Source organism: Cavia porcellus, unplaced genomic scaffold, assembly GCF_034190915.1.
Source record: "Cavia porcellus strain 051 isolate PalLab524CR breed Dunkin Hartley unplaced genomic scaffold, mCavPor4.1 scaffold_8, whole genome shotgun sequence".
Lineage (NCBI taxonomy): Eukaryota > Metazoa > Chordata > Mammalia > Rodentia > Caviidae > Cavia > Cavia porcellus.
Genome location: NW_026947491.1, coordinates 19,844,491 through 19,862,784, shown reverse-complemented (window position 1 = coordinate 19,862,784; position 18,294 = coordinate 19,844,491). Strand labels below are relative to the sequence as shown.

General features: G+C 38.6%; 1 gene segment (V, D, J or C); it reads right to left on the bottom strand.

Annotated features, from left to right (window-relative positions):
* Nucleotides 1-2,356: 2,356 nt before the first annotated feature.
* LOC101787848 (immunoglobulin heavy variable 4-59-like) lies at nt 2,357-2,866 on the bottom strand. The segment is given in 2 exon segments: nt 2,357-2,676; nt 2,759-2,866. Coding segments are annotated over 2 exon segments (366 nt in total).
* Between the last annotated feature and the right edge of the window lie 15,428 nt (nt 2,867-18,294).

Below are 18,294 nucleotides of genomic sequence, written 5' to 3'. Positions count from 1 at the left end.
GAAAATAGTGTGTAATCTACTAGCAGGTAATTTCTTACTGTTATGGTTTTTTTGTTTTGTTTTGTAGTTCTGTATTGTGTGTACCCTTATGCCGCTTTGGTTTGTTTTGTGTTTTTCTCTTTTTCCTCTTAAATAAAAAAAAAAAAAAGAAACAGTTTGCTTCAGCCAGTGTGTTCTCACAGCCTCCAATAACCCACCATAAATTAGAGGGGCACATGGCATGGAACAGATGATCCTGTTCCCTCCCTATCCCATGTCCAAAACTCCTGAGTAAATGTTTTCTTCTCATTATTACTTTTCACACGCTTGAGTTCAAAACAACAACCACAGATGGCTCCGATCACATCTCCTTCCCTAGGGTTGCACTGAGCATAAGCAGGTGCTGTGGAAATTTTGGAAAGAAGAGAGTCATGTCAAAAAGTAACCTTTCTTATCCTCTCAGCAGCCAGGGCTGAACATTGTGACAGTGCACTAGAGATTGCGGGCTGTGCTTCTTCTACTACACACCTGTCCGCACAAACCTTCTCTAAGGGTGCATCCTGCAAAACAGAGAGACAAGGCTATTTCTGCAGGCCCTTAGGGTTTGAAATCATCTTCCGTGTGCTTCTGGGGCTGAGCCCACCTCACTGATCTTTTGTGCTGCTCTTGGGTAAGAGGGAGCTGCAGGCTCTCAAAACGGAGAGGGATATGAAAAATTTAATTTCCAGTCTGAAGCATTTATTGATGCACGAGACAATTCCTTATCACTGGGATGCAACACACATGTATATTTTTAAATGGTGCTGACGACTAGATATTCAAAAGAAATCTAACCACAAAATTTGCAAGTTAACTTCAGGTTGGTACAAGTCATATCTACACACTAAGTGAAATTCCTATGCAATTAAATGGAACACATGATGCTGACTTGGACTTGGATACTTTACAGCAGCTCGTGCATCGCTGGGTCAAATCAAGTGCTGATTTAACACAGAAGGGAAACTGCACGGCCCCCAAGGAAGCCCTAAACTACCCCCTGCTTCCTGTTCTGCACCTGCCCCTTGGCCTTGCCTAGTTCTCCATAGATCAACACGCCCTCTGCTGGGAGATGGCGCCCTTGCACGGAGGTTTTTTCTGAGCTCACACTGAAGTCTCCTCACTGTGTATGCTGTGCAGTGGTACAGGGCTGTGTCCCCCATTCTGCAGATACAGCGTGTTCCAGCCATATTGACTAGTTTTGTCAGATGACTTGAGCAAATAAATCATTGGGGAGTGGCCGTGAATCTGATCCTCAAAGGGAATGTCCCCAACAGCAGCTTCCCATGTCCACAATCCCTGTGACTCAAATGATCTCAGTCAGTTCACAAGGAGTGGCAGTCCAGGTCCAATCTGATCCAGTCTTGTATTCAGGAACTCAGAAAGTACAGAAAGACCTGACATCCTAGTTCCCAAGGGATTTTGGACTTCCCTCTGGTATGTGTGTGCTATGTACATCTTCTTCCTTCATGGATCATGCTCATTCCTTTGACTCTTTCCATATCCACTATCCAATAGGCAAGAATTGGTCAATAGTGCCCCCAATTTGTAGATGTCCAAATAATGTTAAGGGAAATGTAAGTATAGCAAACACACTTTGAAATATGAACAGACACAATATTTCAGACATTACATCAGAGTTAGTGAGACTCTGCACTATTCACACTGAGGGGCACAGAAACACTTGCTCAGGCAGGGCCATATGACTGCAAGATGTGTGACAGCATGATAATCTCTACCAATAGTAGGCCTACAGAGGATTCTGCACAGGGGAATCCACCCACACTATCTAAGGAATTGGCCTGTAATGGCAAGGGTGAGGAAATGAACCCCTCTAATAATAAGTGAACACTCAGATCAACACAGAGAATGATGTCCAGCCATTCCAAAAAAAATAAAAGAGCTCTGTATGAACAAGAACTGGGAAGTGACCTTCAGAAGAAGGTGACCTACAAATGCATCTGAGGTTGGAGGTAAGTCTTGCAAAGAACACAGAAATAATTTTCATGCTTATGTGTTTCTACATCTAAAAACTAAGGAGGCTGTGCTATCATCTGAGTGACAATTTCATTGAAAATTTATTGTGTAATCCATAAGGAAATATTTGGGAAACAAACCCCTAATTCTTGAAAACATAACACTTGAGGAAAAGAGATACAAAAGATCCTGGGATCCCCTGTGGCTGGGCTTGGGATGGAGGTTCTAATTACTTGGAGAGAAAACCCTCCAGGCCCTCACCCGTGGGGTGAGAAGCAGGTTACTTACAGCAATGTGTATCGAGCGCCACCTGCTGGTTCTAAATTCCCCTGCAAGGCGGTTTATGTCTGGGCTCACAGTTGCATCAGAGCACTGTGTCTCTTGCACAGTAATAGGTGGCTGTGTCCTCCGCGGTGACAGAGTTCAGTTGCAGGGAGAACTGGTTCTTGCCTGTGTCTATGGAGATGGAGATGCGGCTCTGGAGGGACGGGCTGTAGCTAGTGCTACTACTAGGATATATGTACCCCATCCACTCCAGGCTCTTTCCAGGGATCTGACGGATCCAGCTCCAATAGTAACCACTAGTGATGGAAGAGCCAGAGACCGTACAAATGAGAGACAGAGTCTGCGAGGGCATCACCAGTCCAAGCCCGGACTCCTGCAGCTGCACCTGGGAAAGGACACCTAAAGAAAAGAAAACATTCCGGTCAGTCACTTGCTTTCCAGACCTTCCCATGGACCCAGTTCCCACACTGAGGACACTCACCATGAGGACATGTCACCAGGCACAGGAGAAGACCCAGCAGTCTCATCTTATATACCACACCCCTGACCTTCTGAGACACTTCAGCCCTGTTTGGGGATGGAGCTGTGAGCTCCCACAACCCATGAGTGAATTTTAATCTAGAGCTGGAGTGTGAATTTGCATGTGGGGTGCCCAGTTCTTATGTGAAGGGGAAAACAAGGTCAGGACATTTTTATTCTTTTGTGCTACTGAGAGCAACCTCTCATCCTGAGTTCTAGTTGGGTTAGATTCTGTGATAAGTGGTTTCACAGAAATAGTGGAAGCAGGGCAATGAACACCCCAACTTGCTGTCCCTGATCAGCATCCCACAGCCTCTACCCTCTACTTTTCCCCCAGCCTGAGTCTCTTCCCATCAGAGTTGCATCGTTGCTGCTGCAGGAAGAACATGAGCATGGGCCCCCATTGTCTCCCTGATCTCTTTTTGGTGTCATCCATGCCCTTGCTTCACCATCATTGTTGTTGTCAGCAGAGGTTCATTTGCTACCTCCTCTATGAAACCCTGTGATCCAAGTCCCACCTGACCAGATCCAGCAGGAGCTGGAAATAAGGATGTGGGTTCTGTGCATATTCTATAGCAATGTTTCAGATCATTGGGGAAAAAAGACGCCTGGGTGAAAGAGTTTTCTTCCTATAACCTTGTACTATTACTGAGTGGGAAATGCCCTTCTACATTCAGCTACTACTCTTGTTCCCTGCCGATGATTCTTAAATAGAAAATGCCTGTCTCTAGCTCACTATCCATTGAGAAACAATTATGTATTATGGACATTGTGCACACAATAACAATATCTCCAGAAGTTCAACCAGAACCTGTGCTTGCTAATCACACTGTATCTGTCATTCTTAATGTTTGTTCATTTGTTTTCCCCAAGAACACCACATTGTGGTCCAGTGAGGCTGAGGTTGACCTTGAATTCTCTATGTAGCCACGGTTATGCTAAAATGTATGGCAATTCTCCCCTTCATCTTCCTGAAGATACCATTAGAGACTTGTGACCCGATGGCTGACTCAAAACATATATTGGCATTCTTTTGTTTTGTGAATACGACTCTCATATTGATGTTCACCTTAGTCTTGGTGTTGTGATTCTATCTCTTCAGAATCCCATTTGCCAGCAAGATGTATGTGTACCAGTACCCTGTTTGGTGGCCCCATTTTTCTTCTCCTTCTAGACATCCTAGGAAAATTAACGCCATCTCTAGTGACTTCCCTCAGTTTTCATTTTATATGCTCCTCATTTCTATTTCACATTTAACATCTTCAGGGTTCATACAAACCTGAAAGTGATATTCATCAGGAATGGAGAGTTGAGGTCCATTTAACAAATTCCTCACGAGCAAGACTAACAGAGCTTATCACATCCAAGAGCTCTGAAGACAAGAGACTCATCATGTATACCACAAACCTGACTTTCTGAGAGACTTCTGCCCTGTCTGGGGATGGAGCTGTGAGCTCCCACAACCCATGAGACTCAGTATTAAGATGCACATAACTTCTGGACCAAAGCCAAGAGGTCCCACATCCAGCCTTCATTTAGTATACTTTCAAATTTTCAGAATTCTTTGATGTTTCATTCCAGAACAGCATGAAGAATAGTTATATTGTCACTGTCATATCCAGTTCAGAGCACAACAGTCAGAACTAGCTAAGGACCTGGAGGCTTTAAGAACCAGCTCAGATATGCACTGCGGCATGAGGGAAATATCTAGTGAGTTTCTTTTGGGAATCATCCAAAAGCTGAGGAAGTCTCCCGGTCTCTCTTGGAGAGCAACCCACACCTCTTTTCATGCCCCACTCCAGCAGATACTTTTCCGTGAGGTCAAGTTTTGGTGGTCGGAAGAGGAGTGAAAGCCTAAAACTTTGTCACAAAAGTTCCGCAGCTTGCTCACTGGCAGGTCTCCTATGCTCAGGTGTAATCTCTCTGTGTATGATCTGTGAGTGTCACACACACACATCTGCTCTTTTCCTGTGCTTGACATGCAGCCCTCTGCCCTCCTCTGCTTCCCTTGACACCATGTGTTACTGAATTTACTGCTCACTATGGTTCAGTCTTAGTAACAGTCCCGAGATGGGAAGTATTCACAAGACGGAAGAAGTTGTGTGGCCACAGGGGATGACTCTTTAGGAAAACACTGTTTTGTTGACTCCACAACAGACAAAACCACCAGTTACATCCAGATCTATCACCTTATAGATGCACTTGTTTTGGTTTTTGGCAAATCCCTGCAACACAGCAATTATTTTAACATTTCCCCAATTCATCAGCAGGGAATTTTGAAATGCTGATTTGTGGACAAACCAAGAGTGATGCAGAATAAAATGTGTAGACAGGAGGTTAATCCAGGCTTTCTGGGCAGAGCTGTGCACTCACAGATACATACACTGGGTGCCTCAGTCTGTACCTGAGAACCCCATGCACTGCATGGAATTATTCAGCATTTCTGGGCCCCTTATCCACACATCATCAATCATAGTGTCTTTTCTCAGCCTTTATGAACTTATAGACTTAAAGCAGTTTCTAAATGTTGGTTACCATGGAGAATTGAATCCACATACCAACTTGCACAATTTTGTGCAAATGAGACATTTTTCTAGTATTAATTAATTATTGGATGATAATATCAAATGAAGACTTCATTGTGTTAATTTCAAAAGACCCTAAATTATTTATAGAGCACTTGTTACATCTCAAGATCTCATCAACATTTTTTTATTTAAGGAGAAAAGAAAAAGAAAGTGAAAGGGTACAAGTTATACAGATTTACAGAAGAAAAAAATGAACAGTAGGAAATCACTAGTTAATGGATTACATATTGCCATCTTAAAAATAATTGTTCAAGTCACAAAATTAAAGCTTGTAGAGTGGACATTCCAACAATGATACTGCAAACAGTTCTGTTCAATGATCCAATAAAACTCTGTGATATCATTTTCTATCTTATACACTTAAATATACATGCAGTTATATAGTTTAGAGCACTTTCTTTTCCTCTCTTTTGTACAATGACTATTATACATTTTGGGTTTCATTGCTCCCACGGTTCTTATTGCTTTTTTGGAAGAGAGTAAAACCAAATGAGACATAACAGGACAGAATCGGTCAAGCCAAAAGGGTGGACATAGTAGATAATATAAAAACATAATACAAGGTGATCATCAATGGTTACCATAATGCCTCCCGCTAACTCTAATAGAATTGCCTATATCATTAGTTATAATACAATTGAACAAAATAGTAAAGAACAAAACCGACAAAACCAAAACATTGGAGACATTGTAGGTCTTCAAAAGTAGATAAAAGTCAACGAGAATGGGTTTTATAATGAATCTCATTATCTTCTCAGCTGATGCCTAAACTTTCGAACCTGATACTATCCATCAAAACAGAATAGGGGAACATCAGTCATAAACAAGATGGTGAGAGTAATACAGGGCTTCAAATCGAGATAATAGAAAGTCAAAGTGGTTACTATATTATATCCTGCTATTTTTTCCCTTTAATTAAATGGATAAAAATAAAAAAGTAAATAATGGCGTGGAGATTGAGAAAAAAGAGGGCATAACAGCAAAACAGCGCAGATCAAAACATAACCATTTAAGCAGAATAATGTTTCACCACCAGATAATTCCGACCTAAAAGTAGTTACCATATTGACTCTTTCCTTGAAGTCCTTGAGTACAACTTCATATACTGTAGCATTAAGTATATCAAAACAATGTAAAACCATTTAAGAGAATGACAGCATTACAGAGTATTTAGAATTGACTAACAGAAAATGAACAATGGTTTCTGTATAATCTCCTTGTCTTTAAAAAGGTTTTTATACTATCGTACATAATAAAAACCAATAAGATACAACCTGTTTAGACCATTGGAGACAGAAGAACAAAAGCTAGATGAGACTTCAAAACAAGATGATACTAAATCAGTATTACCTATTAAGATGTCATTTTCTCTAAAATAGCTGTTCCTATCATCCAATCTTCTCTGTCTCATTTCTGTTGAGCTCTTTTTCTGTCAGTAGCTGTCAGTTTGTCTTCTTCATTTTGTTCTCTGCTCCATTCATTGTGGCCTCCCCGCCACTATTTCTGGGTTCTTTGTATTTTTCTTTTTTTAGAATATCCTGCAATACTTTCTGTAGAGTTGAATTGGTGGTTGCAAATTCCCCCAGTTCCTCTTTATCCTGGAAGCACCTTGTTTTTCCATCAATTTCCAGGGACAGTTGTGCAGGATATCTCAATCTTGGCTGGAGATTATTATCTTTCAAAGCTTGAATTATTTCCCCCCATGCTCTTCATGATTTGATGGTTTGTGCAGAGAAATCTGCTGTAATTCTGATGGGTGTTCCCTTGTAAGTGGTCTGTTTCTTGTCTCTTACAGCTTTTAATATTCTGTTCTTTTATTGAATTTCTGGAATTTTTATTATTATATGCCTGGGTGTTTCTCTGTTAGGGTTGTAGGTAGCTGGGGTCCTGTATGCCTCATACATCTGAGTATCTTTACCTTTTGCTAAATTAGGAAAATTCTCCTGGATTATTTCTGTGAGTAGATTTTGTAGTTCACTTGTTTGTGTCCCTACTTCTTCTTTTATGTTCTTAATCCTTAAGTTATGGCTCCTCTTATCATCTTCTTGTCTTTGTATTATTGCTGTTTGTTTCTTTGTTATTTTTAAGAAGTTTTTCATTTCATTCTCCCATATTACAAGTCTTCCCTCCAGCTCAGATAGTCTGTCCTTACTTTCTTTCAAGCTGTTATGCCAGTCTTGGATAGACTTCTTAATTTCTTGATAGTCCCTTTGAACCTGCTTCACGTACTCTATGCTTTCTCTGTTTTCTCCATCAAACAATTCTCCCCTCTTTTTCTGTTCTTCCATTCCACCATCTGTTTTTTCCTGAGTGGTGCTTAGCATTTCTCTAACTATTCTGCATACTTCTAGCTTCAGGTCATTGATAACTTCATTCCTGAATTGGTCTATGAGGCTCTCTATATGGTGCTTAATGTCTATTGGTGCGGTGTCCACTATTGCCTGTTTCTCAGAATTGGGGGCCGAGGAGCCTTTCTTGTTGCTTCCATTCCCCATATTCTCTGTTCCTTATATATATGCAAGCTTACCTAGGAGGCCCACCTTCCCTGCCGGTCAGCCACAGCCTGATCAAATTGCGCTGGCTAGGTGTTCCCGCCCACCGCTGTGCACCAGGGAGTTACGGACTAGGCAGCCTACGCGGGAGTCAGTCGCCCCTCCCGGCCACTGTCATGCTCTGGGATCTGGGTTAGGCCAGCCTACCAAGTCCGCCCGCAGTGTCACGCAGGCCAGGCACTTTTCACCAATCCCGTTCAAGAGGGGAATGTGTGGCTGGAGTCGCCACTGCGCCCTGCTCTTACAGGACTGCCCGAGCCCAGAAAGTCCTCCGCTGGACTCAAACTGTGGTGGAGTGTCAGTTTCTCTCACTCACCTCGCCACCAGTCAGTGTACGCCTCCTTGTCCATCCTGTTTTCGACTCCATTCGCAGACTCCCATTCCCAGAGCTTCTGCGCGTCTCTCCTTGCCGAGCCGCTGTGGAGGCAGTCAGCCACCGAGCGGCGGGAAATCCAAACCGCGGTTTCCAATGGCGCGGAGTCCAGCCTCCACACCGAGACTTTTCTGTTCCTATTTTAGCCCCAGGACTGCATTCCAAGTTGGTTTCTCTCAGCCCAGTTCATTCCTGAGTCAGCAGAGCATATCTCTACCGGCTCATGTCTCCTTAGTCTGCATCATTCCTGATTTCTGAGCCGAGCCTTTCAGAGAGCCTCCAGTAGTTGCTGTTAACTATCCGCCATGTTCTCCCAGAAGTCTCATCAACATTTTTGAGGCTTCTTGTATGTCCACATTCTCATCAGTATGTGTATTGCCTATAACTTTTAAATAACCACAGTGGGGTAAATGCATAAAGCTGAAATTATTTTTTGCTAATCAGTGTATTTAGATTCAAGAACTCTCTATTCCTTGATGCTTAAGAAAATTTTCTAGAAATGACAAATCCATAAAGCACAAATGGATTTTTAACCCTTTTTGATTGAGTTAGGGGTAGGAAATGCAGCAATGGAAAAGGACAGTTAAAATGTTTGACATCTCTTTAGAATACCGAAAAACAACGACATTATATTGATGATGGGGTTTAAGTGTATATACTCACCACTAATGAACTTTTAAACTTTTGATTGGTAAAGTCATTAATACCTAAATCATTTATATAAAATTTTGTTTATTCTGAGATTTATAGTTATAAAGTGTCAATAGCCTAACATGGATGAAAAAGATGTAATGAAGGACTCACAGGGCCCATTATTACTTCACTTCTATAGAAGAAAGTGGGTCACAGAAGGATGAGGAGTGAGGAGGACCGGGGTCTCAGCAGCTAGAGTCCCCCAAGGTTCTCCATGCAGTTGCTCCTGTGCTGGGACCTGGAAGGCCTGGCTCCTGGGCAACAGGACCACCCTAAGTGCTCCTCTGCTCTCTCTGAAGGGACTGAACATACCAGGACTGTGAGGAACAGGGTGTTTTGAGCCCAATCCCTGTAGAGGTGAGGGTTGTGCCTGGGCTTACAGTGCCCGCTCCTCACTATGGATCCAAATTCCATCCAGACAGTTACCAGACTATCCTGAGCTTCACTGGGACCTGGGCCTGATGAACACTTATTTGGCACAAGTGATGATTTGAGTCCTGTAGAGTTACAGTGTGTTCTCTGACTAAAAATAAACTAAGACTTCAGAGGCAAGGAAACAAATAAAATCAGAGCATCACGGATAAGTATCACATGGAGAAATCCTGATCCTGACATGAAACTACCTTTCACCTTCCTTTAAATGTGCTCTGGGTTGTACTTTCCTTTAAATATGCTCTGGCTGGAGTGAAATTGGAGTTAAATTGGAGTGCATTGAAACAAATGAGAAAAACTATATATGTTTAAAGCAGATTTCTAATGAAGAAAAATATTTAAGTTCAAAATATTAATATGTATAATGAAAATACAATATTCTATGATTTCAAATGTTACTGAAGAAAAAACTATTTAGTCAAACACTATTTTACAACTGACAGTTGTAAAAAAAAAGAACAAAAGAGTGTACTGTCTTACTTTTTTTAACTTTGTCAGTATTGCAATAACTATAATAAATGTAAAGAGCCTTGTTTTCCTTCCTGGTCATTTAGACAGTGTCAGTGAAATTGGCTCCTCTCACAGAATAAAAGTTCATGCAGGTCACTCAGTCACACAGTTGTGTGTGAACAAAAACAACAATGTGAGAAAAGAGTTGACAGGTTAGCCATGTTACCTTAATGGAAATTTGGCAATTCTGCTACTGTGCTCAAATTTGGTAACTTTTCTAATGTTGGAGAAGTTAGTTTTAAAATCTCCTCCTTTTAAACATCATGACTGAGAACTTTGATTTACTATAAACTTTAATGTTAGTCTAAAGGATTTCAGATATAAATTCTGTAAGAGCTGAATATCATAACAAATATCACAGATATACTGGGAGCTTTATTCTATTTGGAGAAAGGTGATGCAGTGGATGTTTTCTTAGTTGGAGATAATAGTGTACCTATTAAAAGTTTTCACAAAATAAATCTCTTTACTTTAGTTTTTGTGGAAATCATTCATTTTAATAACCCAAATTTAATCAGACTCCTTCATTTCATACCAGATAACTGTGCAGTGCATATGGTGACTTCAGTAACGTCTCTCCTTCCACATACATCTTTTGTTCCCTATTTTAAATTAATGGGAAGAGTAGCATCAATGTGTGTGTAAACATTCAACTGCATTTCAAATGAAGCTTACAATGAATTCGTGAAACACTCTGTGTGCTAAGACTGCATCGAAACATTTGAGAAAATCATCATCAATTCTTTAACGCGAGACTAGAAAATTCTCAAGGGGAAGTAGGCTTCAGCTAATCAATTTGTTACATTACCCACAGTTTCACAGCCTCATAGCCAAAGGCATCCAAGGTGAGTAGGAAGCTCTGTGGACACCTGCATAGTAGCCTCACAATTGTTTCTCTCCCCTGGAACCATTGTAACCTGATTTGCTGTGCCATAGACAGTCACTGTTTTGTACTCATCTAGCTTTGGTTTCATGCGTGACTGCTTTGTGTTTCTGTCATGCATAGAGTTGTTTTGATTTATTTGCAATATATGCTGTGCCATTTTGCTTTCTTTTGTGTTTGCTTGAGTACATTTGAGACATTCAAACTCCTGAGGTGATAGTGAAACTACTGGACCCAGTTTCTTTTTTTTAATATTTTATTTAAAAGGAAAAACAGAAAAAAAAAGCAGAACAAAACAAAACAGTGTAAGGGTACAAGTAATTCGGAACTACAGAAAAGCAAAAAAACAATATGCTATCACCAGTTAATAGATTACTCGCTATCATCTTAGAAACGGTGTTTCAGGTCACAGGATCAAAGCACACAAAGTGAACATTCAAACAGTGAGACTGCAAACAGTTGTGTTCAGTAATCCAATCCAAACTATCAATATTGTCTTCTATGTAACACACCTAAACACCCTTGATGTTGTATCCTTCAGGGCACTTTTCTTTCCCATCTTTATTACAACAAAATTTACACATTTTGGGTTTTATAGATCCCTTAAATCATATTGCTTTTTTGTAAAAAAATAAAATCAAGCATGATAAAACAAAGCTGTCAGTCAAAAACAAGGATAGACATAGAACATGATGTAAAAACAGAGTACAAGTTTATCAACAATGGTTACCATAATGCCTCTTGTATCCTTAAGAAGAATTGTCTATCTCTTTAGGTATTATAAAGTTAAACATAACAGTAGAGAACAAGACCAATAAAACCTAAACTTTGTAAATCTTACAGCACCTCAAAAGAGGATAATAGTCAAACCAGAATGGGCATCATAGTGAATCTTATTGCCTTTAAAGTAGTTGCCTGTACTCGGATACTTGATACTTTCATACAGAGCAGAATAGAGTCTAATCAGTCAAAACAAGATAACGGGGGTATTACAGGACTTCAAGTTGATAGGAAATCAAAAAAGTTACTATAATATATCCTGCTAGATTTTTTATTTTTCCCCTTAGTTTAATAAAGGAATTTTTAAAATTATATAATTTTTTAATGAATGAGGGAGAGGATGAGATAAAAGGGGGCATAACAACATAACAATACAGGTTAAAGCGTGACACTTTCAGCAGCCTAGTGCTTCACCACCAAATAACATGACTTAATAGTAGTTACCATAGTGTCTTTTTCTTTGAAATATTTGAATATAACTTCATATGCTATAGCATCAAACATATCAAGACTGTGTAACACCATTCAAGTGGATGAAAGCATTGTAGAGTATTTAGAACCAGCTAACAGAAAAAATGATCAATGGTTTCTATATTGTCTCTTTTCCTATAACAATTTTTGTTTATACTACCACATATGATTAAATCCAGCAAGCTACAACATGATAAAATCAATGGAGACAGAAGAGCCATAGTTTGGTGCGGCTTTAAGACAAGATGGTATTAAATCAGCATTAGCTATTATGATGTCTTATTTTCTTCAAAGTAGCTGTTCATTGCATCACAGGCCATAATATCAAACAGCCCAGAATAAAGCCATTGCAATTAATGAGTGAAAATTTCATAAGGCTTCAAGGCCACATAATGGGGAATCATGTTTATCACGTACTTTTATATATTTGAATCATTTCCTACACTAGGGAAACTATTCGGTGTTCACAGATGCGAGTTTGATTTAGTTCACTTATGAGTATGGTTTCAAGCTGCGCTCATGTATTCATAAATACCTCAATGTGATCCTTCTTTACAGCTGAGTAGTACTCCATTGTATAGAAATACCACAGCTTTTTTATCCATTCCTCAGTTGATGGACATTTGGGTTGTTTCCAAGATCTGGCAATTACAAATTGTGCTGCTATAAACATAGGTGCGCATATATCACTGTATGATGCTTTCAGTTCTTCTGGGAAGATGCCTAGAAGTGGAATAGCTGGATAAATGGGATTTCCAATCCCAGCTTTTTGAGAAACCTCAAGACTGACCTCCACAAAGGTTGTACCTGTCTACACTCCCACGAACACTGAGGAGAGTTCCTTTTTCCCCACAGCCTCTCCAGCACTTGTTGTTGTTGGTTTTCTTGATCCTGGCCATCCTTTCAGGAGTGAGATGGAATCTCAGTGTGGTTTTAATTTGCATTTCCCTAATAACCAATGATGATGAACATTTTTTCATGTATTTATTTGCCATTTGTATTTCTTCCTCTGAGAAGTGTGTATTCATCTCAGATGTCCATTTTTGGATTGGGTCTTTGAATTTGGGGGGTCTGATTTTTTTTAATTCTTTATATGTTTTAGACAAAAGTTCTTTGTCTGAGTGAGAGTTCATTAAGATCTTTCCCCAATTTGTGGGTTTTCTTTTCAATATGCTGTAGATTATTTTTGACTTACAGAGATCTTTTTAATAAGAGGTGGTCCCAGTTATTGATTCTGGGAAATATTTCCTGTGCAGTTTGAGTCCTGTTCATGAATTCTCTACCTACCCCTATGTCTTCAAGGTTTGTACCTAATTTGTCTTCCAATAGATTTAGTGATTCTGTTTTAATATTCAGATCTTTGATCCATTTAGATTTTAATTTAGTGCATGGGGATAAGCTTGGGTCAAGTTTAAGTTTTCGGAAAATGGAGAGCCAGTTTTTCCAACACCATTTATTAAAAAGACTGTCATTTTTCCAGTGAACCTGATTGGCACCTTTATCGAAGATAAGGTGATTGTGTTTGTAGTTGTGGTTGTATCTTCTAATCTATTCCATTGAACCTCTGCTCTGTTTTGATTCCAGGACCATGTTGATTTTACTATTGTTGCTTTGTAGTATAACTTCAAGTCAGGGATCGTGATGCCTCCTGCCTTGCCTTTGTTGCTTAGAATTGCCTTTGATATTCTAGGTCTCTTCTGGTTCCAGATGAACCTTAGGAGTGATTTCTCTAGGTCTATAAGGTATGTTGATGGTATTTTTATTGGGATTGCATTGAATCTGTATAACAGTTTTGGGAAAATGGCCATTTTCACAATGTTTATTCTTCCTATCCATGAACATGGGATATCTTTCCATTTTCTGAGATCATCATCAATTTCTTCTTTCAGTGTATTATAATTTTCCCTGTATAGGGTCTTTCACTTCTTTTGTAAGAGTAATTTCTAAATATTTCATTTTTTTGTTTGCTAATGTGAAGAGTGTGGCTTCTCTTATTTCTCTCTCTGTGGTTTTGTTGTTAGTGTATAAGAATGCTATTGATTTCTGAGTATTGATTTTGTACCCAGCTACATTACTGAATTTATCTACTTTATCTAAAAGTCTTTCAATGGAGTTTAGGGGTCTTCTATGTAGAGTATCATGTCATCTGCAAATAATGACAATTTAACTTATTTTCCTATCCTTACCCCTTTTATTTTTCTCTCTTGTCTAATTGCTCTGGCTGGTACTTCCAGTACTGTATTAAATAAGAGAGGTGATAAAGGACATCCTTGTCTTGTGACTGATTTTAAGGAAAGGCTTTCAATTTTTGGCCATTTAGTATGATACTGGCTGTTGTTTGTTGTAGACAGCCTTTATTATATTGAGGTACAGACCATCTATTCCAATTTTCTGTAAAATTCTTATCATGAATGAATGTTGGACCTTACCGAAGGATTTTTCTGCATCTATGGAAATGATCATGTGATTCTTACTTTTGGCTTTATTGGTATGGTGGATTACATTTATTGATTTACGTATGTTGAACCATCCCTGCATGCCTGGGATGAATCCCACTTGGTCATGGTGTATAATCTTCTTGATGATTTGCTGCATCCTATTTGCCAATATTTTATTGAGGATTTTTGCATCGGGGTTCATTAGGGAGATTGGTCTGTAGTTCTATTTTTCAGTTGGGTATTTCTCAGGTTTTGGTACTAGAGTAATATTTGCTTCCAGGAATGACTTGGGAAGGATTGCTTCCCTTTCAATTTCATTGAAGAGTTTGAGGAGTATCGGTATTAGGTCTTCTTTGTATTTCTTGTAGAATTCTGCAGGGAATCCATCTGGGCCTGGGCTATTCTTTGTAGGTAAGGAATTAATTACATGTTCAATTTCATTGATAGAGATTGGGTTATTCAGCAGTTTTACATCCTCTTGATCTAGCTTTAGTACTTCATATGTTTCTAAGAATCTGTTTATTTCCTTTTTTTTTTTGTCTTTTTCCTTTTTTTATCGGTACCAGGGATCGAACTCATGACTGCCTGCTTGCAAGGCAGGCACTTATGCCGCTGAGCTAAATCCCCAGCCCCGAATCTATTTTGTCTCTGTTATCAAACCTTTGAGAGTTGAGGTTTTCAAAATAGGTGTTGATGATATTCTGTATTTCTTTTGACTCTGTAGTGACTTCACCTTTTTCATTTCTTATTGCATGGATTTGAGCTCTTTCCTCCCTTTTTTAAATAAGGTTGGCTAGGGGCTTATCAATTTTATTTATTCTTTCAAAGAACCAACTTTTTGATTCATTGATTCTTTGGATTGTTTTCTTAGTCTCTATTGCATTGATTTCTGCTCTGATTTTTATAATTTCCTCTCTTGTTTTTTTTTATTTAAAAGGAAAAAGAGAAAAAAAACAAAACAAATAAAGCGGTGTAAGGGTACAAGAATACAGAACTGCTAAAAAAAAAAAAAGTAAGAAATCACCAGTTAATAGATTACATATTATCAACTTAGAGATAGTTGCTCAAATCATAGTATCAAAGCACACAAAGTGGACATTCAAACAGTGAGACTTCAAACAGTTGTGTTCAATGATCCAACCAAAAATGTTAATATGGTCAGCTATTTAACACCCTAAACACACTTGCTGTTGTATCCTTTAGAGCTCTTTTTTTCCCTCTCTTATTTACAATAAAATTTACATATTTTGGGTTTTATTACTCCTTAGTTCTTATTACTTTTGGGGGGGGGAGAGAATAAAGTCAAATATGGCAAAACAAAGCTGTCAGTCAAAACCAAGGATAGACATAGCACATGATGTAAAACAGAGTACAAGGTTATCAACAATGGTTATCAACAATGTCTCTTGTTTCCTTAAAAAGGATTGTCTATCTCATCAGATATTACAAAGTTGAACAAAACAGTAGAGAACAAGACCAATAAAACTTAAGCATTGTAAACATTACAGGACTTCCAAAGGAGACAATAGTCAAACCAGAATGGGCACCTTAGTGAATCTTATTGCCTTCAAAGTAGTTGCCTATACCCTCAAACTTGATACTATCATACAGAATGGAACAGAGTCTAATCAGTCAAAACAAGATAGTGGGAGTATTACAGGACTTCAAAACAAGTTAATAGGAAATCAAAAAAAAGTTACTATTATATATCCTGCTAATTTTTTTTAATTTTTCCCCTTAATTAAAAAAAACATAAAAAATAACTAAATAATTTTTTTAAGAATAAGGCAGAGATTGAGATAAAACAGGACATAACAAAATAACAATACAGGTCAAAGCACGACTGTTTCAGCAAACTAGTGGTTCACCACCAAATAACCCGACTTAATAGTAGTTACCATAGTGACTGTCTTTTTCCTTGAAATATTTGAATAAAACTTCATATAGTATAGCTTCAAGTATTTCCATATCAAGAAGCCCAGAATAAAGTCTTTCCAATTAATAAGTGAAAACTTTATAAGGCTTCAAGGCCACATAATGGGGAATCATGATCACCACATATTTTTATATATTTGAATCATTGCTTACATTAGGGAAACTATTCGGTATTCACACATGCGAGATTGATTTATTTCACTTATGAGTATGGTCTCAAGCTGTGCCCATTTATTGATAAATATCTCAATGTGATCCTTCTTTATAGCTGAATAATACTCCATTGTATAGAAATACCACAACTTTTTTATCCATTCCTCAGTTGATGGACACTTAGGTTGTTTCCAAGATCTGGCAATTACAAATTGTGCTGCTATAAACATAGGTGCACATATATCACTGTGGTAAGATGCTTTCAGTTCTTCTGGGAATATGCATAGAAGTGGAATAACTGGAATAAATGGGATCCCAGCTTTTTGAGAAATCTCCACACTGACTTCCACAAAGACTGCACGACTCTACACTTCCACCAACAGTGTAGGAGAGTTCCTTTTTCTGCACAGCCTCTCCAGCATTTATTGTTGTTGGTTTTCTTGATCCTGGCCATTCTTTCAGGAGTGAGATGGTATCTCATTGTGGTTTTAACTTGCATTTCTCTAATGACCAATGATGATGAGCACTTTTTCATGTATTTATTTGCCATTTGCATTTCTTCATCTGAGAAGTGCGTATTCATCTCAGATGCCCATTTTTGGATTGGGTCTTTGAATTTTGGGGGTCTGAGTTTCTTTAATTCTTTATATGTTTTAGACAAGAGTCTCTTGTCTGAGAGAGAGTTCACTAAAATCTTATCCCAGTTTGTGGGTTTTCTTTTCACTATGCTGGAGATTTCTTTTGACATGCAGAAACTTTTTAATAAGAGGTGCCCAGTTATTGATTCTGGGAAGTATTTCCCATGCGGTTTGACTCCTGTTCATGAATTCTCTACCTACTCCAATGTCTTCAAGGTTTCTACCCAATTTGTCTTCCAGTAGATTTAGTGTTTCAGTTTTAATACTCAGATCTTTGACCCATTTAGATTTTAATTTAGTACATGGTGATAGACATGGGTCTAGCTTTAGTTTTTGGCAAATGGAGAGCCAGTTTTTCCAGCACCATTTATTAAAGAGACTGTCATCCTTCCAGTGAACCTGCTTGGCTCCTTTATCAAAAATAAGGTGGTTGAGTGTGGTTTGTAGTTGTGGTTGTATCTTCTAATCTATTCCATTGATCTTTGGCTCTGTTTTGATTCCAATACCATGTTGATTTTACTACTTTGCTTTGTAGTATAACTTCAAGTCAGGATTGTGATGCCTCCTGCTTTGTCTATGCTGTTTAGAATTGCCCTTGCTATTCTAGGTCTCTTCTGGTTCCAGATGAACCTTAGGAGTGATTTCTCTAGATCTATAAGGTATGTTGATGGTATTTTTATTGGGATTGCATTGAATCTGTATAACAGTTTTGGGAGAATGGCCATTTTCACAATGTTTGTTCTTCCTATCCATGAGCAAGGGATGTCTTTCCATTTTCTGAGATCATCTTCAATTTCTTTTTTCAGTGTATTATAATTTTCACTGTATAAGTCTTTTGCTTCTTTTGTAAGAGTAATTCCTAAATATTTCATTTTTTTTGCTTGCTAATGTGAAGAGTGTAGTTTCTCTTATTTCCCTCTCTGTGATTTTGTTGTTCATATATAGGAATGCTATTGATTTCTGAGTATTGATTTTGTGTCCAGCCACATTACTGAATTTATTTACTGTATCTACATGTATTTCAATCGAGGTCAGGGGGTCTTCTATGTAGA